Source organism: Styela clava, chromosome 1 (genome assembly GCF_964204865.1).
Source record: "Styela clava chromosome 1, kaStyClav1.hap1.2, whole genome shotgun sequence".
Taxonomy (NCBI): domain Eukaryota; kingdom Metazoa; phylum Chordata; class Ascidiacea; order Stolidobranchia; family Styelidae; genus Styela; species Styela clava.
In genome coordinates this window covers 20,508,296-20,532,261 of record NC_135250.1, presented here as the reverse complement: position 1 = coordinate 20,532,261, position 23,966 = coordinate 20,508,296, and the positions used below count along the sequence as shown (strand labels likewise).

At 34.9% G+C, this 23,966-nt stretch overlaps 1 protein-coding gene across 1 annotated transcript; it reads right to left on the bottom strand.

The window, feature by feature from the left end:
• Nucleotides 1–318: 318 nt before the first annotated feature.
• LOC120343638 (TBC1 domain family member 24-like) lies at nt 319–2,761 on the bottom strand. The gene has a single exon (XM_039412805.2). It carries the CDS (start codon nt 2,690–2,692, stop codon nt 785–787), a length of 1,908 nt encoding a protein of 635 aa, XP_039268739.2. The 5' UTR covers nt 2,693–2,761; the 3' UTR covers nt 319–784.
• Nucleotides 2,762–23,966: the final 21,205 nt, after the last annotated feature.

The window sequence follows — 23,966 nt, the reverse complement described above, 5'->3', positions numbered from 1 at the left end:
TATTACTATTGTGTGAGATATACTTTAATCATATAACAGTTCCATTGGTATTTAGTGCAGGGGTGTGCAACCTTTTCTAATACAGGAGGGCCATATACAAATAACTGGGTGAAACCTGGGCGAAACCGCAGGCTGCATCTTTTCTCCAACATTTCTACTTCTTGATTTCTACTTCGTTTCTATTTCTAGTAGTGATCTTACGACATGCGTTGTTCGCTTCACACAAGGTAGCTAGCTGTCAGGGCATTCTAATACATTGGACTCTCATGCAAAGGAATTGGAATCACTCGCACATAACAGATTAAACTCGATTAAAAGTTCATTTTGCAGGCCAGGTTATTCAGTATAAACAATTCAAACTGCGCAAAAAGAGCCAGAGTGGCCCATGAGAATTAAACAAATTACGAGTTTTTACACCATGGTAGTGGAGAAATAAAAGGTTATCATTATATACTCAAATACGATTTACCGATTGGATCAGCTTTGTGTGAACCTAAATTTGTGTTTATATTGAATCAAGACTTGGCAACTATACTCAAGTTTACCCATGTCAATTCACAAAAATAATTGTTTGAAATTCATATACCGTACTGTATTATATAACATAGAAAATATTAGAAAACAACATGCAATATATCTTATAGGATTCAATAAAATAGTACAAAACTGAGAACTAATCACTTATTAAAATATTGCTTAGAGATGGGTGGCAATTTGTATTATATAAATCTTATGTAAATATTGCAACAATTTATGGCAGCATTATGAATGGTAATGGCTGAATTTAATCTGTAAAACCAAAAAGCTCAACATGGGAACACTGAAAACTTCCTCCTTTGACAAGTGGTTTGTTTTCAAAAGTATCACAAGGTTCTGTTGTACAATTTAGAAAAGAAGAATCTATAAATAATCCATAGCCATTTCCTCCCCCCACAACTATTCCTCTGCTATCAGCAAACATAAACAGATCAGATGACGTTTTGGCCATCTTTTCGTTTGATGTTTTTTGCATAATTTTTGCCCGACTTGATGATTCATTGATTGTAGATGATGAAAAAGAAGGGATTGATTCTTGTGAAACGGGGCTGATGACCAGAGGTGGAAGAACAACAGAACTTTCTCTGCTATCTTTGGTTACACTGGCCAAAGAAGGTGAAGCACCATCATGACGTATAGGAGGCAAAGTGATCCCTCTACTGCTTCTGGCAGCATCTGGTGGGAGCGACTTCATTCCAGAAGCTACAGAACTACATAAGCTATTTCTTCCATTCGAGCTTTGTAAATTTGAAATACTTGATTCTCCCGATCTCAATCCAACCCAGTTATATTTTTTATATTCTGGGGATAGAGTGAAAAGAAATGTTTCTCCGGTGCCGAAATATGCATTTGGATCAGTTTTCCTTTCAGTCCAATCAGCTGTTAGATAAGCGCCCAGGACAGAGCCTTCTGTAGTTTTAATCAAAAGTATTGATGGTGTTCTTTCGTCAGAAGCTCGGAAGAATGCTTCCAAACTATACCCATCTTTGTTGGTAGAAAATAAAAGCGTGGGCCTGAGAATTGAAATTCTTTCTGGGAGCCAACAATATAATTTGGAGAACAAGGTTTCATCAACGATATCAGAATTTACATTTCGAACAAAGAATATATATCTCCAAGGAGTACGCTCTTGGGATGATCTTCGACTAGTGTCTGCAATTGGGAGCTGGCGTAACACAGAAAGCTGCTTTTGGTGTAATTTTCTAAGCTCTTTCGTTGTCGGCAACTTGATTGAATATGCTTTTCTGAACAGCAAGTTTGTACTGACTTTTGTATCAATTGATTGAACAAAGCCAAACACAGCACTTAGAATATCTGATGGATTAGACAAGCCAACCTTTTTGTAAAATTTTAAAACGGCAATCGCAGCTCGAAAGAGTGCTTTGTAACCTTCAATGAGATACATGTCAAATAAAATCACCAGATATGCAAAGGGTAATCCATGGAAGATGACTCGTAACCATTGGCTGTATATATCATCAGGATTTGTTGTAAAGTTCACCAGCGTTTTATGTGAAGTTGGCGCAAAACGACGCACAAGCTCTTTGACCACTCTAGCGGATGCTTCTGTATCTGCCTTATTCTGATCAATGTAATGCATATGCCTAGCATTACAAAATAATATATGACAAACATGAGCAAAAACTTGACTTGGAGAATCGTCATAGTGAAGTAATATTGCAACAATCGGTGGCAAGATCGGACAATACACTATATGTGAAAAATGATGGTTAATACAAACAAGTATTTTCCGCAATTCCAGCTTTCCTTGGTCATTGAGTAAGTAAGATGGTAAATCTTCATCCTCTAGTACAAAACTAGGTAACGGCGCATCTTTGTATGTAGTAACTTTGGGGTAGCATTCTTGTATAAAGTCTTTATACATTTGCTCTGAAAACATTGAAGTGTTATGCGGAATTCTTTTGGCTAGACTTTTAAACAAAACAGACCTTATGTCATGATTTGGCGCAAACAGCCTTTCCCTTAAAAATGTTTTAATGTTTTTTTTCGTTTGTCCAAGTGGTAAAACAGCAACATTCGTCACAGTAGATGGTGAAGCCGGTCGAGCTTTCCAGTTGCTAGCAAGTTTACTACGATCCACAAATTTTGAGTAAGGTGTTACAGAGTCACCTCCAGCATCTAGCCCGGCCTCCATGGTAATATCAGATTATTTACTATTATTTTACTTAGTCATTTTGCTGAAACAGTTAAAAGAATATTATTCTTGAAGAGAAACTGATGCAAGATTGCAATTTTTTTTAAAGATGGTCTCCTCACACTGCTACAAAATTTCAAAAAATAGTAGGCTATATCTGTGGAGCATTTTATTTAGTAGATCTGTAGATAGGCTACATATGTTTTACAACTAATCAATACTGCAATAGGCCTAGGTCGATAAAATCAAAATGTCAAGCACTCCTGATAAGAGTAATGTAGGTCTACTGCACTCGACTAGATTACTGTATTGATCACACGATTGATTCAGACATAAATGCAATAAAAATACAGCAATTGCATCACAGCAGAATCAATCATAATAACCAAAGTTACCCCAGCCCACACTCGCTCAGCCCACACTCAGCCTGACGTCAAGGGGTTAACCAACTATTTTACCACTTTATAAACGTTAATACATAAAAACTTGGTGGCTATGACAATATAGAGACCATATTGGATATACACAGCGCAAATGCAATACCAAGCACGGACCAGTTACCCCTAGTATGGCCTGTCAAAAACGAGTGTGGGCTAGCGTCTCACGAGTGTGGGCTAGCGTCACACGAGTGTGGGCTGGCATCCTACGAGTGTGGGCTAGCGTCACACGAGTGTGGGCTGGCGTTCTGACAGTGTTATACGGTAAGTTAAGGCATCCTAAACGCTCACAGATTACTAAATTACATATATCCACGTTTACCTCAGCACCAGAACCTCTCAGAGTCCCGCAATTGATAGCACAAAATGGCCACAAATGCCGGGAAAATGATTCAAAATCAACTGAACAATAATATCTCTAACCAGTGTTACCAGATATGACGGTAAACAAGCCTGAAATTGACCGTCGAAACTCAAAAATAGGAAAATTGAAATTTAAGCTAAGTGTCTGTTCTTTTTATGAAAAAAAAATGTAGTTATGAATAAACCATAATTGATTTGCACAAATACATCTTGTATAATAAAAAATAAACATGATGAAAACATTTCACCAGCAGATACACATTGTCTCGAAGGCTTTTGATGTCGAAATTCAACAGTTCATCGAAAAGAAATCAACGAAATGTTTACCACGGAATTAAATTATCATAATATACAGTATATGATCTTACAAATTTCAAAAAATTTTACCGTAGAGAAAGACTTCAAATTTAAAATCAAAATTAGCACACTCGACCGTTATTAATATTTCGCGGTAATGGTGTTCAACGTCAAATTTCAATTGTAAATTGAAAATGATCCTATGGTTTGTTCCTTAAAAAATTGAATAGTCTCATTACATAGTATTTCATCTAAGATATATTGAAAAATAAAAAAATTTTACCGTCGGGAAAGACTTTAAAATTAAAGTCAAAATTAGCACACTCGACCGTTATCAATATTTCACGGTAATGGTGTTCTACGTCAAATTTCTATTGTAAATTGGAAATGATCCTATGGTTTGTTCCTCAAAAAATTGAATAGTCATATTACATTGTAATTCATCTCAAAAATATCAGAAAATAAAAAAATTCTACCGTCGGGAAAGAATTTAAAATTAAAGTCAAAATTAGCACACTCAACCGTTATCAACATTCGCGGTAAAGGTGTTCCACGTCAAATTTTAATTGTAAATTGAAAATGATCCTATGGTTTGTTCCTCAAAAAATTTAATAGTCATATTACATAGTATTTCATCTAAAAAATATTGAAAAATAAAAAAATTCTACCGTCGTGAAAGCCTTTCAAATCAAAGTCAAAATTAGCACACTCAACCATTATCAATATTTCGCGGTAATAGTGTTCCACGTTAAATTTTAATTGTAAATTGATCCTATGGTTTGTTCCTCAAAAAATTGAATAGTCATATTACATGTCATTTCATCTAAAAAATATATGGATAATACAATTCTACCGTCGGGAAAGACTTTAAAGTTAAAATTAGGACACCCGGCCGTTATTAATATAGTCCGCGACCAAAAAAGGTTGGAAAACGCTGTAATAGATAGATACTTGATAATCTTTTTAAAAGAATTTTCAACGCTTACAACTAAAATTGACAAGCATTGGATCTGACTTATATGATTTAAATAAATGATGAAACATGTACTTAGGGTACAATTACATAATTAAGAAATTTAATGAAAAATAAAAAATACAAATTTTTTGGATGATTGCATTGAGAATGCGCCTACGGAGATGAGCTTATTGACAGCGGTGAATTTTTCAAATACCTGTGTGCAGTTTTCTCTGCCTATTCAGTTCTCATTCGTTTATGTGTATTTCCTTATTATCGATCGCGATCTGTCTTGAAGATTTCAGTCGAAATAAGGTTGACCACCCCTGCTATCATTATCTTTTAAATAGTCATTTTAGGAGGCAATATCGGGGAGCCAACGTGGATGGTAATTTTTAACAATTCATAACAAATCGAATATTTCGAAATCATTCAAGCGATTTCGTACTTTACAGTCTTCCAAATGCAAAATTTTGTTGTTGTCACCGAACAATGAAAATGTAGCGCTTGATACGAATGCGACATTGTAGGATTCGCGAGGCCTTATCATGATCATCTTCTAGTGATTTGCTCGAACTTGATCTGATTCAGACAGATAAATTTGCGCATACAATTAAAACCTACCGCAAATGCTGTTCACACTGAAATATTTTAATGACCTCTCATAGTTCAACACGAAACTACTATACATAATGTTGATATAATCGAAATCAAGGGTTCTATTCCAGCACCCATTACGCTTGCTAATTCAGTTTTAAGGAGGAGTCCTATTGGTCATATGATCTTTTTAAGTCTCTCAAAACAATTGTGACATCCGCGTTAAAGAAATTCAAATCAAATACAACAATATTTACTAAGTGTATTTATTGCAACACGATAAGAAAAAGACAATATCATACTTATAAAAAAAATCTCAAAATTTAATTGCCCTCATTTGGCGCAGATATCAATGCAATAACGCTACAATATATATAAAGATTATGCAATAAGTCAAATACCCAAAGTCGATTATCAAAGCGTAAGAAATATTTTTGATCCAAATTTCATTTTCATCAAGACACATCATCAGACCGAGTTCAAGTTTGAATAGTAAGTAAAAATCTTTTCTATAAAAGTTATTTACACCGCAATGTTGGAAACAAAAATAATTGATCATGCCAAATGTACATCAAGCTATACTCCATAACCACAGTCATATTAACGCCAGATTGGTGGTGTGAATTCAGTTATACAATTTCATATGTAATTGTGCTTCGCACAGTAACATATGTTTTACTGTCTTGATATGAAAATCTATAAAAATTAGAAATCACTAAACAATCATAGCGTTATTACAGCAAAGATATCACCCAACTCCACTCTTACCAAATCTCTCCAACACACCGGGCAAAGAAATTTATAACGTTATTGCAATTTTCATGTATCAATCTCCAGAAATTTGGTATGCAGATTTTGGTTCGAGAAAATTATTTGGAGTTACAGTTTCAGATATACATAGCCATACTCTCATTTTAAAAATAGTCTCAAAATGAAATTTGAAAAGAAAGGTGAATTTATCAATATTCAAAATTATATTATGTGTATTGATTGCTAAATCATACATATTAAAAATTTGTATAAATATAATTTTCTCATATAAATAAAATAAACCAAATGCGTTAAAAGTAAATAAATAAAGCATCTAAACATAACCAACTAAAAACGACAAGTCACTAAAAATTCCAGATCCCAATTCCGAAAATATCGTTTCTATTTTTACAGTTTGGGTAGGAACCCAATGTTATTAGGTTAGGATGCCAATTCAGTAATTCAACAAGACTTGAAACGAATAAACTAAAATTTGAATTAGCGCCTTCTTCATGATTAGAAAATGTCAAATTACGTTTTTAAAATCGTCGAAATATAATAAATTGTTTTGAATTATAGTCAGGGTTGTGGACAATTTTACGATCGACTCTGGATCCGAACTCCGAGACATTATGAAAATGAATGGAATCTGATTCAATACTCCAACTAATACACCGAGTCTTTATAGAAAAGACTTCGGATTTGGCCACGATTCTGAAATTCCCAAAATGTGAGCTTGGAGTCTGAATCCAAATATTATAGAAACAATTACGGCTTCAACCATGATTTCGGAATTAACAAAATGTGAACTTGGAATCTGACTCGAAATATTAAAGAAACAACACCGGATTTGACCCCGACTCCAAATATTATAGAAACAACACCGGATTTGACCGCGACTCCGGAATTAACGAAATGTGGACTCTGAATCTGACTCTAAATTTTATAGAAACAACTCCGGCTTTGACTCCGACTCCGGAATTAACGAAATGTTGACTCCGAATCTGACTCCAAGTATTATAGAAACAACACCGGATTTGACCCCGACTCCGGAATTAACGAAATTTGGACTCTGAATTTGACTCCAAAAATTATAGAAATAACTCCGGCTTTAACTCCGACATTAACGAAATGTGAACTCTGAATCTGACCCTGACTCCGGAATTAACGAAATGTGGACTCTGGTTCGGACTCCAAATATTATAGAAATCCCTCCGGCGTTGACTCCGACACCGGAATTAACGAAATGTGGACTCCGAATCTGACTCCAAAATATTATAGAAACAACATCGGATTTGACCCCGACTCCGGAATTAACGAAATTTTGACTCTGAATCTGACTCCAAATTTTATAAAAATAACTCCGGCTTTGACTCCGACATTAACGAAATGTGGACTCCGAATCTGACTCCAAATAATATAGAAACAACACCGGATTTGATCCCGACTCCAGAATTAACGAAATGTAGACTCTGAATCTGATTCCAAATATTATAGAAATAACTCCGGCTTTAACTCCGACATTAACGAAATGTGGATTCCGAATCTGACTCCAAAATATTATAAAAACAACATCGGATTTGACCCCGACTCCGGAATTGACAAAATTTTGAATCTGAATCTGACTCCAAATTTTATAAAAATAACGCCGGCTTTGACTCCGATATTAACGAAATGTGGACTCTGAATCTGACTCCAAATAATATAAAAACAACACCGGATTTGATCCCGACTGCGGAATTAACGAAATTTTTGACTCTGAATCTGACTCCAAATTTTATAAAAATAACTCCGGCTTTGACTCCGACTCCTGAATTAACGAAATGTGGACTCTGAATCTGACTCCAAATATTATAGAAACAACACCGGATTTGACCCCGACTCCGGAATTAACAAAATGTGGACTCTGAATCTGACTCCAAATATTATAGAAATAACACCGGATTTGACCCCGACTCCGGAATTAACGGAATGTAAATTCTGAATCAGAACGGTATAGAAGCAACTCCGGCTCCGGAATTAACAAAATGGGGTTTCGACTCTAACTACAAAATTCGCGCCATTAACAAACGATTCCGATTTTCACCCCCGACTCGGGAGCTGGACACCAGGTTGAAAAAGATTTTACTTCGACTTCTTGTCTAACAATGACAACAAACAATTGGTCGACTGCGAACTTTTTTAAATTAATAAATAATTAAAAAACATCTTCCCGATTCCGAGGAATTGGGAAAAAAAACAATTCAGGATCCGACACCAATATCAATATTTCAAACTCCGACGCCACAGTGATGATGAATTTTAAATAATTTGACAACTGAACAACAAAAATTGACAATTCGAGCTGCTTGCCTTGCTTGCACATGAAAATTTTAAAAGATAAGTTCTGCAGAACCACGGGACTTTAAATCGACGTGAAGGATTCCTATTGCAAATGACTACATTTACTTGTTTTGTTCTTTATTCAATTTTATTGGATATTAGCTGTATTGGCAATGAAATTGATTTGTTGATCTGCACACCACGGGAAAAATATTTTCATGGATATTTAATGGAAGCACATTATATGGAATGACAAAATGCATTTAAGTATGCAGCTGTGGAGCCAAGGTAATACCAAGTAACAAGGGAACAATGACAAAAATGTTGTTGTATTCGACAGTTACGATGGTCAATTTTATAGGAAGGTCATTATGTAGGTCATTCAAAGTTGGTCAATGGGTAATTAATTGTGTGAACACCAAACCCCATCTCGGTGCTACGAACAGAAACGTCTCTAATAGAATAATTGAAATAAGAAGTGATATTAACTTATGATGTTCATGTTAAAGACGGCAAATTTGTATTTTCGACTGATTCGAATTGTTAGAGCAATGGCCTTGAACGCCATATCAGTAGCTAGACAGAATCGTTAACGGAATATAATCGGAACGTGAAAAGTAAGTTTGACTACGGAAATCACAGCAATAGACTAAGAGTTATTAAAAATAATTAATTTAAAATAATATTTATAATCAGGTCTGTGGAGTCGGGGAATAATAACACCCCTCATCGATATATTTAAAATATCACTCCGACACCAGGATAAAGAAATTTTGACTCCGATTCTGGCTCTCGACTCCGGATTAGAAAAAATTCAATTTCGTCGTTAGCTGGGAACCACAAGAAACCCGCAATTTAATAACTTAAATTTTGGCGTATGTTAACTTTCATTAATTGTCATTTTATGACTCCAATTCCGGCTCCCGTCTACAGATTGAAATTTTGATTTCGCCCTTAGCCCCGAACAACAAGAAAATCAAAATTTTATTAACATAAACTTTAGCGTATACAAGCCTTCCATAATTGTCATTTCATGACTTCGAATCTCGTCTCCAAGTTTATGAAAATTTCGATTTTGCCGTCAGCCCCGAACAACAAGAAACCAAAATTTTCATATTATAAACTGTCGACTCCGATTCTGGTCCCTAATCCAGCTTAAGGATTTCGATCACGGCATTTTACGAGTCTATAAATGCGATTCGGGCTCTGACTCCAATAGCAATAAATCACACCAAGCTACGATTCCAACTCAATACTCCGACTCCACAGCCTGATTATGATTAAAGAATCTATATTACTAGCTAATTATGGTATGACTAAGTGATTGTGTTATGCCTAGGTTATGACTTTAAATATTTGATGCGTTCAAAATTATGTAAAACGTTTCATTTGTTTTAGAAATACAAAAGACGAAAAGGTTAAATTATATCAATAATTTGCGAAGCGAAGGACATTTATCACACCTCCAAGATTTGTCCAAATTTGTTATTGCTTCAGTGGGAATCTGAACTGAAACACAATTTTCGTGATACCACGCAAAGCACGACGTACACTGAATCATCAAATTATTATTCAAATGTGCGAGTCTGCAGTGGCAAAAAACTGGAATATTCAAAATGGCCGGGTGAAAGTAGTTCGATCCGGTGATATCGTAAAACGACGCAAAACGCTTGCAATCAATCATCGACGCGATATCCTTACGCAATGTTAACTCATTTATCTCAATTGTTTCGGGTTTCGTTTTAAGACATAAAGCGACCATAAACGCAATCGCGAATGCTCCACAATTAGGACCTCGTAACTGGGATTGAACTTTAGGGAATTTTATACGAATTTCATCTCCTTTCGGCCGCAGCAATTTTGAAATATTGTATCGATCAATTGCATCGTATGCGTCTGGCTGCAATAAACTGTCGTAGACATATACGGTGTCGGGCTCGTCTAAGCAAAAAAAGTTTGATGCTGTGACCCAATGGCAGGTGTTTTTAGTGCTTGTGTGAACATGTAAAACTTGAATGAAAGGCAGATTTGGTGTATAGGCTGGTCCTGCAGATAAAGCATATATTGTGGTGCTCTGGAGTCCGTCTATGTCTGGAAACTGAGCAGCAAGTATCAGAGAACATTTATCTATTTGATCGTTGTTGATTTTTTTTCTTGGATTTATTAATCCGCTTTTTTCATTTCTTCCATAACAATTGAAGCGCTCGAAATCATGCTTATTTTTCGTAAACCGGGTGGTCAAAGCGGGCACGAAAGAATTCGAATCTGGCATTCGAATACAGTCTTCATATTTAGGAAGGCTCTTATGAGTATACGTGTTGATCGGCGTAGATTCCTGCAGAGGTGCAAAATCCTGCTGCTTATTCTCAGAGCATGTTATCGGGCTTGTGGTAGGCTTGATGTCAGATATATCTTTTAGAGGCTTATTTGGACTTTGCATATATTTTCCAATTGATGGGTTTTTACCATGCTCTTGTTTTGTTCTCTTTGCCCAGATTTCCACGTCCTCGGCCTTCTGTTGTGTCTTTCTTTTGCGTTTAACCGATTTTTTAACGATCCTATTGTCATTAAATTCACGAATCAAGGCATTATGCAAGTCGTCATAAACCGTCGCAATTTCGTCCAGACGGGAAAATTTTCTATTTCGTAGTCGTGTTCGTTTGAGTTCCTGTTGACTTTTCTCCATTATTCCTTGCGTGCGATTTCGTATAGTTAAATTTTGAGTGGCCAATTTTTGTAATTTCTGGTAGAGCTCAGTTTGTTTTTCATACGGCGGAGAATTTCCATGGCGACCCAAATCTCCCGTCATAAGGCTAGTCCACAACACGATCTTGGGAAAATAATACTTGCGAAGCGTCAACATTATATTCGGGTTGTAAAATGGATTGGCATTATCAAGTTTGGCGTTTTTTATTTCCGAGCCCGCTTTTCTAATTATTTCAGAAATGTCATTTTCAAATGGGTTACAGTTCGGGGACCAGTCGTTTATTTCAAAATCATCAGTATTTTCTGATACGGGAGAATCTTCAGAATTGTCGGTAATTTTCCCTTTGAAAAACTGCCAACTTCTGTCAGCCAAGTGAAAATTCGTTGACATCAAAATAACGTAGATATTATAAATGAAATCCTTAATTTCGGTGTAATTTTCGGAAGCGATTAATAATCCCATGATATGCATGGCTTCCTTTTTCCAGTTCAATGCCGAGAACAGTTTACTGAAATTTTTCATAATGTGGCTGGCGCAAAGTCTCAAGAACGGTTTTTGGAACATGCAATCTGTGGCAATGCCCGTTACAACTTTATAACAACGAGATATATATTCAACGGAACCTTCTCCCATGAATGAAATCAACACGGAATTTATAAGAGCGACACTGCCGTCGCATATTATCAAACGTCCTGACGGTCTGGTGTAGCACAACGCATGATCTCTCCGGAATCGTGCAATAAAATTGGAAATGGAGGTCGAATTATGTTCGTTCGTGACGTATGACGCAACAGCCAATGGGGGTTTGCCTTCCATGGGATGTCGGACGACAATTTCATATATATAAAATGGCCTTTTATCTTTAAAGCTTCGCAATATACTACCAGTGGCGTCTATATATATTATGTCCTCTCTCGCGACGTCCTGTAAAATATCTATGGTATCACGAGACCACAGCATAATACTAGCAGGCACACGCGATATTTGCTGCAATGTTCCCAACACCTTCCTTGATGGGTCATTGTTATTTTTTCTTTGCTGATAACGCAAACGCTCAAGCGATTCCCACTGATCCGAGTCTAACTTCGCTATACCTCGGGCCTCGTATCTAGCCTTCTTTAAAACACTGACAGATGGGGCATCGTCTCGATTACCAGAACAAAAGATATTGCTAGGAACCTCTTTAATAAAGTCCAGGTAACATTCACGAGGCATCTTGTTTTTGAGCTCTTTTTTAACCATTTCACGACGAGCGCCTTTTAAAATAGCAGATACAATTGTTGAGTGTTTTACATTGCCGGTATAAGACACATGCATCAAACGAGAATTGACACGATAAGAAGTTATCGTAAACTTCCTATCACAATTAGGAAAACGACAATATCCAGTAGTGTGAAATACACGCGACCGCTGTCGTTGTTTGTTAAAAGTATGGCGACGAAACGCAAATGAGCAATAAGGATTGCTTAATTTCATGCCATCTCTTATTTTATCCCCCCAGTCTTTGTAAAGAATTATTCTGTTTTTGACAGAGCACAAAATGGCATTCCAGTCATCTTCTTTAACTATAAACTCAGCCTTGTTAGGCAAATCCTCAATGGGTATCCATGCCTGAGTTGTAGATTCCACATGCCGTTCTTTGACTTGTGAAGAATCGGGATGTTCGGGTGCGTTTTCTTGCTTTTGCTCGTCATTGGCATTTGATTTGGTCATTTCAAGATCGAATGTAACGTCATCGCGTTGAGGAGACGATTGCTTATAATTTGGACAGGAACTTGCATCCAAAACTGGTTCATGATTTTGCTGGGGAGAAATATTTGGGTTTTCAAATTCATCGTGAACGGTGTGTAACTTGTGATCTATGGAGATGACATTTTCAATGTTGTTATCAGAAGTTTTGCTATCTTTTTGAACGCGCTTTTCGAGCAGCGGACTTTCGGATTCACCAATGGGACGGGCGGAATCGTAATTAAAATTATCGGAAATGCGGGAGCAGTCCTTTTCCGACGGCGAACGGTTTGACGCCGGGCGTTTATGCGGTCTATATTTGTATTTATATTTACTTCTGTATTTATATTTTTGGCAAATCAATCTGGAATATTTACAATCGTATTTACATTTAAATTGCCCAGTTAAATTTTCGCCAGGAGAAGCGAATTGACCGGTCTTGGATTTTCTGATATTTTGTTCGGCCGCATTATTATTGCATTTAGCGCTGGTATCACGATTAAAAGATCGCATGTCGCAAATTTTTAGTATTTCCTTTTTGTTTTCTCGCCAAAATCTTTTTGCTTCCAATATTTTTCGCTTGGTTTCATATTTGGACATGTTTGGGGTGAAAAATGTAGAAACTAATCGATACCAACAATCGTAATCATGTGGATCAAACTTTTCCATCGAATTCATCAATACTGCAAAATTTTCTGCCGTGTACACATTTTTCTTGTATGTCCCACCGCCTCCGAGCAAGCGGACTGGAGTGCTTGACTTTACTTCCCCTTCTATACTGTTTGTTCTCCTGTTACATAAAACATGATAAACTTTAGATATATTTCATGTTAACTAAATATTTACATCTACTACAACATTTGTCTTTTGTCCATAGCTAAGTACACAATATTTCCGTGAACTTCACAGTATTTGCTTTATATTACCTGCACGTTAAGTGATTAACCCTTCCTCTTTTCTTTAGTGAAATCGGTAGTGTCGGAATATCCAGCTTCGTAAAAACATCTATTGCCGCTCGCTGTTCTTCCGTCGCCACTGGTTGACGAATCCCTGAATTTAAAATTCTAACATGTGAATTCTGTCTATTACATATGACTTTTACGTTTACACTTGACATTTCTTCGTAAGATTCCTGCTCTTTTCTTCTTGCCTTCTCCTCTTTGTCCTCAGTCTTCTTTTCAATGTTCTCGTGTACATCCAATGATCCGCTTCTATCTGACGCTGCAATGCTGGAAACTCTAGATACACCACAGTTTGTTACTTTCCCACTAGGCCTAATTACCAGTTCAACTGCCGACTTCTTTTCTGCTTTCTTCTCCTTCTTTCTTCTCATCTTCTTACATGGCGGACTTTTTTCTGTTGGCACAAAAACAGGTTTAGCACTAGTCCTATTTACCTGTTCCTCGGTCGGCTTGCATTCAGACACAGCCACATTCTTCTGTTCTTCTTTGGTCCTGCTAAAAAGTGAACTGTGGTTACCCTTACCCTTTCTTCTCTTTGGCGCGTAGGATCTTCTTTCTCTTCTTGATAGCACAACGCGCGATGCGTTGTACGACTCCGACGACGAAATCACGTACTCCATCGAAAACCTGGAAAAACTCAAATCATCGTTATTACTAAAAACTGTTACCTGCTCCGTTAACTTACTTTTCTCCTGTCTCCTCTTTCTTCCGCTGGCCTTTTGTGACGTCGTGCATCCATTTCCGTCGCTCTCCCCACGATCTGTAACAAACGATCCAAAGGATATTAATTTTTCTTTGTTATTAGATACACCCACCAAATTTGATACAGATGATTCGAGCGTCTCCATATACTGCTGAAGTCCAACGTCTGAAAGATGAAGTCGACCGTTCCAACAATTCGGATCCTTGCCAACGTCAAGATCCAACAGTGGTAACATCGCATCAGACGCTATTCCCGAGAGAACAACGTTGGCCACCTGGACGCGAGTGTGACGTCCGGCCTGGGGCAAGATTTTCGCCAACAGAATCTGAATATAAAATGTATTTATCATCAATATTTTGATGCAATAATTTAAAAAACAAACAGTAGAAAAATATATCTTATATATATATCTAAATAAAAAGCAATTGCGTTTTCACTTCAAGCCAAAACCTAACTAATCATGTGAATTTCTATCCACCACGTACATTTACATTGCAAACTTGAAGTTAACTCGACAACATCATAAACAGTGGCTCAGTCTTTTTTTATTTGTTTGCAAAATAGTGCATACAGTGAGAAAAAATGCGTTATTACGACAATGTATAGGCGACTGTGGATGTTCCTTAAATCCGCAATAAAGTGAACAATATTATCGCACACGGCGTGTACATAATGATCGCTTTCGGCGATACTCATTTGCAAATTGAAACGATATCCTACACCCGATTAATAAAATCAGAAAATGCACAAAAGTTAGGTTTCGGGGCACTGTGTCAAATAAAAATAGTACTGTAACGCTGTATTAGATAACATAAAGCGCAAAATTTAGTCAGAAACGGGAACTATACCACGAATCTCCCTACCCGAAAATTATATTTAACATTTAAAGCAACTCTCGTACGTCTATTTCTACACTATCTTGCTCTACGCGAGTCTTTGATAACCCGGCACTTCGTACCACCAAGATAGATGAAGTCGTGTGCTTGTATAGCTTGAATAACTTCGGTAGTGAATTTCGGCAATGACCAATCCATAACCGATACGGACATAGTTAAAATGTCTTGCTTTATTTATTTAATTGCTTTTATTTAAATCTGAAGTTGCGTCGACAAAAACAAAAATTACTAACTCAAAATACCATGGCCATCCGCGATCGGGTGGGTGGTTGAATATATATTTTTTTCCCTATTTTTGCAATTTTACAAACCGACAAGTCTGAGCTATGCTTACAACACTGACTCTGTTTTATCACAATGCTGTCTCTCATATCATTTTTAAAATATCACCGTTACAAAATCTCTAAGTCTGCGATAAAATCTGAAATTTATATTAGTATATTCATATTCAGAGAGAAGTCGCATTAGTTTTCGTTTGTAGTCTTTGAATGGATGAAAAAATACATTAGGCGCGCACTGGCTGTGTTTAGATTTCAGGCACACAAAATTTTGCGATTTGCAGTTTCTAAAAAAAGCGTTTTCAATCTTTTGCGGGCCTTCCTAAAACGAGTGTTATTCGTTTTATTTTCAGTATTTTAACCTTTATACCAGTCAAATGCGGCCCACAAGAAAAAATTGTGTGGCCCGCGGAGAGGTGCCAATTTTGAATGGTGTGCAGCCCGAGAAACGATTTTTTTAGTCTGGTACGCGCGAGTAATTCCAATACGTTTAGTATTGCAAAGCCGATACCTGCCTATGACGTTACAATGACCTAACAGCTGGTTTGAAAACTTTTTGGTGTGCAACTACTAGAAAGCCTATGTTAATCCGCGGTCGGAAATAATTTGAAATAATTGGGGGTCGATGGCGTGTCGACCCACTTATTCCGGAGCTCCCGAAGTATGCGCACAACTTAAACATACGATGTGTGTACCAGGTTAGGGTTCAGGTTGTGCGTCATCTTGGTACGAATACTTCGGGAGCGCCCTGATTTTTACTGAAGGTTTATTGAAAAATTGTAATTAATTGCACCTTCAATTGCTTTATAACTTTGTCACATACTAAGATGGGCGGCGAACACTTTTATTACATGGATTATAGGTTTTTCTGCAGACGTATCGTTATTCGATTAGAATACATAGGAGTTTGTGATATTATGATAACATATTTTGTTTATTTCACTGTAATAATGTATTATTCAAAACAATTGAATTCTGCTAGCGAAAATACCCGATTAAGTTGCGATAGATTGGATGATAAATTGTAAAAACATGTAAGAATTCGGGTATAATCTACGAAAACTATAAAATTGTAATATATATATATTATATATATATAAAATATATGATAATTCCCTTAAATTTCGTTTTTAAAAGTTTAAGGGGGAAGGGAGACGCAATGCAAAAAAAGTTTTGAGTCACGATAAGAGAATTTTCGAATGCCGTCTTTTAGACGGCCTAACCTACAAATATTTATATATATATAAGTTATGCAACTATGCTAGCATCTAACAGACATCTCAAATTTGTCTACAAATTGGGTTGATAATCAATATTCACTTAGAAATACTTCACTTAAGACTACATTTTTTTTTGATAGAAATACGTTTCGCGCATAAAGCAATGTATCATTCAACTAAGCAATGTCAATGTCATGGTCTTATGAGAAGGAAATCAAAAATCTTTCAAATTTAATAATTATAACGAGACTAAAAACAATTTTGGCTAATGCTGATAGCTGATAATGAAAATCGTCTTACCTTGGAACCCGGGTAAACACGTTTACACTCATCGATAATCTCTATGGCACGCCCGTGAAAGTAAGAAGAAAAGTTCTTCTCACTTTCTTGGTAGCTGGCGACGTCGTTCGTCCCAAGAGCGATTACCAGGTAATCAACAGATGGGAAAGGCGTAGTATTCCTCAATTCCGCAACACCGTGTCTCATTGTCCCACCCGGCAAGCAGATGACAGAAAATGAGAACGGGCAGGAAACAGAGGGAACGACTACCTGTAAATTAATAAGCAACAAATGAGGATTTTCAAATGCGCTTCATATCTTAAACCTGAACACGGATACGTTTGCAGTGTGCTATGCAACTGACGTCGTTTATGATCTAACAATGTCCCCAAACGGCCAGTAGTCGGATCAACATGGCTTCGTTAGCTTCATTTATAGAGAAATATTACGCGATGCTAGAAAGCTAAACGTCTTTATATATCTTTTCAGCTGTCCATACTGTGAAGTTACAGACACAAGTAAATGACTGACAATCGAACTAGGCTTTTATCATTAATTGTTTACAATTTTTTGTAGGTAGGTTATACCATTTTATTTACTACTTATTTATAGACGACCTACCCGGGGGAGCACGAGATTTCGTGAATTGCTGTCAGACAGCAGCAAGAGTCTTGGTCGTCCATCAAGTTCCGCTCTCAGGTACGCAGTCTGCTTTCCAGAAACTCCTCTCCTGTAGGTGATCGGCCGAGTGCGAAATCCTCTCATAGTGATGACCTAAAAACTTAAAAGCAATTTAAAAATTTTACGCCTATGTTACCAGTGATTTGCTGAGTCTTCGAAAGTATTTGAGCTCGATTTCTCCAACAAGTCAAGTAGTAAGTGAATACGTGGTATTGTTAAGTTTTCTTCAAATATATCCGAGATTGATTAACTGGTCAAGTCAGGTATTCCGTAAAGCTGTTCGAATGTATCCGCAACTATACGCTGAAACAGGCAAGGTGCAAATGGAACGACCCAAGCGCTGAGAGATGAGTTGATGTCGGAAAATGTCTTTGATCTTAGAACTCTTTCTTATTTCGTACAAGACTCTCGTTTCAAATTGAAACAGCCAACCAATCAAAATGCATTTTACCACGAAGGGAGGTTGTCAATTGCCTGGCAAATTGACGCTGGGATAATGAAAAATAAAATGAGCATCCATCCCAACGACGAACGAGAGAAAATGTTAATTTTTTAATTGCATGACCAATGTAAGTAATTTTGCCAGGATTGTTCGAGTTCTGAGGAGGCTGAAATAAATTAGTTTGGTCGACCATACCTCACTACCCCCACTTACCCATATCGTAGTTATGTAGCATCCAAACTCATATCTCTAGGCTAGCTCTAATATCAATGATATGTCCTCGTATTGCTTCGAATATTTCGACATTCTCATTCTGGGGAATGTGTGAGATATATAACGGACTGATATTGAGTTTTAGTGACACAATAATGCGGCGACGGGCCGCAGCTGTCAGCTTATCATTATTTGAAGGAACTTTTTCAGAGTCAAATTGATTACTTTTGGTATAGCCCTGGCGTTACTGGAAATTGACGATCTGTTAACTAGTCGCTATTCTAACAATAGATCCACAGCGTATGGAATATTTGGAGGTATTATGATACCGAGCCGGACATAGAATATAACTTATGAGAAAAAATTCGAGGAGTTCGAAACTGATTGTCGAAAATATTTGTTTGCTAATATTCTTGTCACAGAATTTGCATTTCTTAAAAACCATCAACTGGTCGTTTTATCACATCACTGCCATGCAAAATTAATCGAATATTTGGCAATGAGTATAAAAAATATGTAACTAATTTACATTGCTAGTAGTCAGAGTAATTTATTCACGTAAGTCATTTAGTAATATTTAGGCATAGAAATGGTTAACCGGTTTTAACAAATTTTAGACGGTTAAAGGAACTCGGTTTTACTGAAATATCTCCGTAAGTCCGAAGCACGCTATATCATGCAGTATGAATGACCACGAAACTATCTCGATCAGTGAATAATAATTTGTAGCCATGCCGGGATAAGATCAGTAGTCACTAATAGTCACACTAAAGGTCAAACGGGTCCGTATAATCCATATAATAACGATTAACCGATAATTATTATCAGCTTTGACAATAAAACCTAGCAGCCAAAATATTCAATACCTAGCCCACCACAACAATATCAGTACCGCATTCGTTATAAAAAAAGAGATTATAAGGCCATTTCAGCATTGTTTGACGACGAGCTGGTTGCCAGGAATCAAACTACAACAAAAATTTGATAAAAATTAGATAATAAAGTATTCTATATTATTGGGATTTAATTTAATAGGAAACAATTTATTAGATAATTTTATTGACTACTGCAATTCGACGTAAAACACCATTTTCGTGAAATATTGATATCATTCGAGAGATCTAATTTCGGGTTTTATTTTAGAGTCTTTCCCGATGGTAGAATTTTTTTTTATTTTTTGATATTTTTAGATGAGGTACTATGTAATATGAGTATGTAATTTTTTGAGGAACAAACCATAGGATCAATTTCAATTTACAATTGAAATTTGACGTGGAACACAATTACCGCGGAATATTGATAACGGCCGAGTGTGCTAATTTTGACTTTAATTTTAAAGTCTTTCCCCGACGGTAAAATTTTTTTATTTTCTGATATATTTTAGATGAAATACTGTGTAATATGACTCCTAAATTTTTTGAGGAACAAACCATAGGATCATTTCCAATTTACAATTGAAATTTGACGTAGAACACTATTACCGTGAAATATTGATAACGGTCGAGTGTGCTCATTTTGACTTTAATTTTAAAGTCTTTTCTGAAGGTAGAATTTTTTTATTTTTTAATATTTTTTAAATTAATTAGTACGTAATATGACTATTCAATTTTTTGAGGAACAAACCATAGGATCATTTCCAATTTACAATTGAAATTTGACGTAGAACACCATTACCGTGAAATATTGATAACGGTCGAGTACGCTAATTTTGACTTTAATTTTAAAGTCTTTCCCAACGGTAAAATTTTTTTATTTTTCAATATATTTCAAATGAAATACTATGTAATATGACTATCAAATTTTTTTAGGAACAAACCATAGGATCATTTTCAATTTATAATTAAAATTTGACGTGGAACACCTTTACCGTGAATGTTGATAACGGTTGAGTGTGCTAATTTTGACTTTAATTTTAAAATCTTTCCCGACGGTAGAATTTTTTTATTTTCTGATATTTTTGAGATGAATTACAATGTAATATGACTATTCAATTTTTTGAGGAACAAACCATAGGATCATTTACAATTGAAATTTGACGTAGAACACCATTACCGTGAAATATTGATAACGGTCGAGTGTGCTAATTTTGACTTCAATTTTAAAGTCTTTCCCGACGGTAAAATTTTTTTATTTTTTAATATATTTTAGATGAAATACTATGTAATATGACTCTTAAATTTTTTGAGGAACAAACCATAGCATCATTTTCAATTTACAAATAAAATTTAACGTGGAACACTATTACCGCGAAATATTGATAATGGTTGAGTGTGCTAATTTTGACTTTAATTTTAAAGTCCTTCCCGACGGTAGAATTTTTTCATTTTTCAATATTTTTTAGATGAAATACTATGTAATATAACTATTAAATTTTTTAAGGAACAAACCATAAAATCATTTTCAATTCACAATTCAAATTTGACGGAGAACACCATTACCGTGAAATATTTATAACGGTCTAGTGTGCTAATTTTGACTTTAATTTTGAAGTCTTTCCCGACGGTAAAACTTTTTTATTTTTCAATATATTTTAGATGAAATACTATGTAATATGACTCTTAAATTTTTTGAGGAACAAACCATAGGATCATTTTCAATTTACAATTAAAATTTAACGTGGAACACTATTACCGCGAAATATTGATAATGGTTGAGTGTGCTAATTTTGACTTTGATTTGAAAGGCTTTCCCGACGGTCGGTAAAATTTTTTTATTTTTCAATATTTTTTACATGAAATACTATGTAATATGACTATTAAATTTTTTGAGGAACAAACAATAGGATCATTTTCAATTCACAATTAAAATTTGACGTAGAACACCATTACCGTGAAATATTGATAACGGTCGAGTATGCTAATTTTGACTTTAATTTTAAAGTCTTTCCCGACGGTAAATTTTTTTTATTTTTTAATATATTTTAAATGAAATACTACGTAATATGACTATCAAATTTTTTGAGGAACAAACCATAGGATCATTTTCAATTTACAATTAAAATTTGACGTGGTAATGTTGATATCGGTTGAGTGTGCTAATTTTAACTTTAATTTTAAATCTTTCCCGACGGTAGAATTTTTTTATTTTCTGATATTTTTGAGATGACTTACAATGTAATATGACTATTCAATTTTTTGAGGAACAAACCATAGGATCATTTCCAATTTACAATTGAAATTTGACGTAGAACACCATTACCCTGAAATATTGATAACGGTCGAGTGTGCTAATTTTGACTTCAATTTTAAAGTCTTTCCCGACGGTAAAATTTTTTTATTTTTTATTATATTTTAAATGAAATACTATGTAATATGACTCTTAAATTTTTTGAGGAACAAACCATAGGATCATTTTCAATTCACAATGAAAATTTGACGTAGAACACCATTACCGTGAAATGTTGATAACGGTCGAGTGTGCTAATTTTGACTTTAATTTTAAAGTCTTTCCCGACGGTAAAACTTTTTTATTTTTCAATATATTTTAGATGGAATACTATGTAATATGACTCTCAAATTTTTTGAGGAACAAACCATAGGATCAATTTAAAATTAAAATTTAACGTGGAACACTATTACCGCGAAATATTGATAATGGTTGAGTGTGCTAATTTTGACTTTAATTTGAAAGGCTTTCCCGACGGTAGAATTTTTTTATTTTTCAATATTTTTTAGATGGAATACTATGTAATATGACTATTAAATTTTTTTAGGAACAAACCATAGGATCAATTTCAATTTACAATTAAAATTTGACGTAGAACACCATTACCGTGAAATATTGATAACGGTCGAGTGTGCTAATTTTGACTTTAATTTTAAAGTCTTTCCCGACAGCAAAATTTTTTTATTTTTTAATATATTTTAAATGAAATACTATGTGATATGACTCTTAAATTTTTTGAGGAACAAACCATAGGATCAATTTACAATCAAAATTTGACGTGGAACACTATTACCGCGAAATATTGATAATGGTTGAGTGTGCTAATTTTGACTTTAATTTTAAAGGTTTTCCCGAAGGTAAATTTTTTTTATTTTTCAACATTTTTTAGATGAAATAATATGTAATATGATTATTAAATTTTTTGAGGAACAAACCATAGGATCATTTTCAATTCACAATTCAAATTTGACGGAGTACACCATTACCGTGAAATATTTATAACGGTCGAGTGTGCTAATTTTGACTTTAATTTTAAAGTCTTTCCCGACGGTAAAACTTTTTCATTTTTCAATAAATTTTAGATGAAATACTATGTAATATGACTCTTAAATTTTTTGAGGAACAAACCATAGGATCATTTTCAATTTACAATTAAAATTTAACGTGGAACACTATTACCGCGAAATATTGATAATGGTTGAGTGTGCTAATTTTGACTTTGATTTGAAAGGCTTTCCCGAAGGTAGAATTTTTTTTATTTTTCAATATTTTTTACATGAAATACTATGTAATATGACTATTAAATTTTTTGAGGAACAAACAATAGGATCATTTTCAATTCACAATTAAAATTTGACGTAGAACACCATTACCGTGAAATATTGATAACGGTCGAGTATGCTAATTTTGACTTTAATTTTAAAGTCTTTCCCGACGGTAAAATTTTTTTATTTTTTAATATATTTTAAATGAAATACTACGTAATATGACTATCAAATTTTTTGAGGAACAAACCATAGGATCATTTTCAATTTACAATTAAAATTTGACGTGGAACACCTTTACCGCGAATGTTGATATCGGTTGAGTGTGCTAATTTTAACTTTAATTTTAAATCTTTCCCGACGGTAGAATTTTTTTATTTTCTGATATTTTTGAGATGACTTACAATGTAATATGACTATTCAATTTTTTGAGGAACAAACCATAGGATCATTTCCAATTTACAATTGAAATTTGACGTAGAACACCATTACCGTGAAATATTGATAACGGTCGAGTGTGCTAATTTTGACTTCAATTTTAAAGTCTTTCCCGACGGTAAATTTTTTTTATTTTTTAATATATTTTAAATGAAATACTATGTAATATGACTCTTAAATTTTTTGAGGAACAAACCATAGGATCATTTTCAATTCACAATGAAAATTTGACGTAGAACACCATTACCGTGAAATGTTGATAACGGTCGAGTGTGCTAATTTTGACTTTAATTTTAAAGTCTTTCCCGACGGTAAAACTTTTTTATTTTTCAATATATTTTAGATGGAATACTATGTAATATGACTCTCAAATTTTTTGAGGAACAAACCATAGGATCAATTTAAAATTAAAATTTAACGTGGAACACTATTACCGCGAAATATTGATAATGGTTGAGTGTGCTAATTTTGACTTTAATTTGAAAGGCTTTCCCGACGGTAGAATTTTTTTATTTTTCAATATTTTTTAGATGGAATACTATGTAATATGACTATTAAATTTTTTTAGGAACAAAC

What these genes read in the sequence shown, in the direction of transcription:
- LOC120343638 (XM_039412805.2), bottom strand. Translation starts at nt 2,692, where the DNA reads ATGGAGGCCGGGCTAGATGCTGGAGGTGACTCTGTAACACCTTACTCA.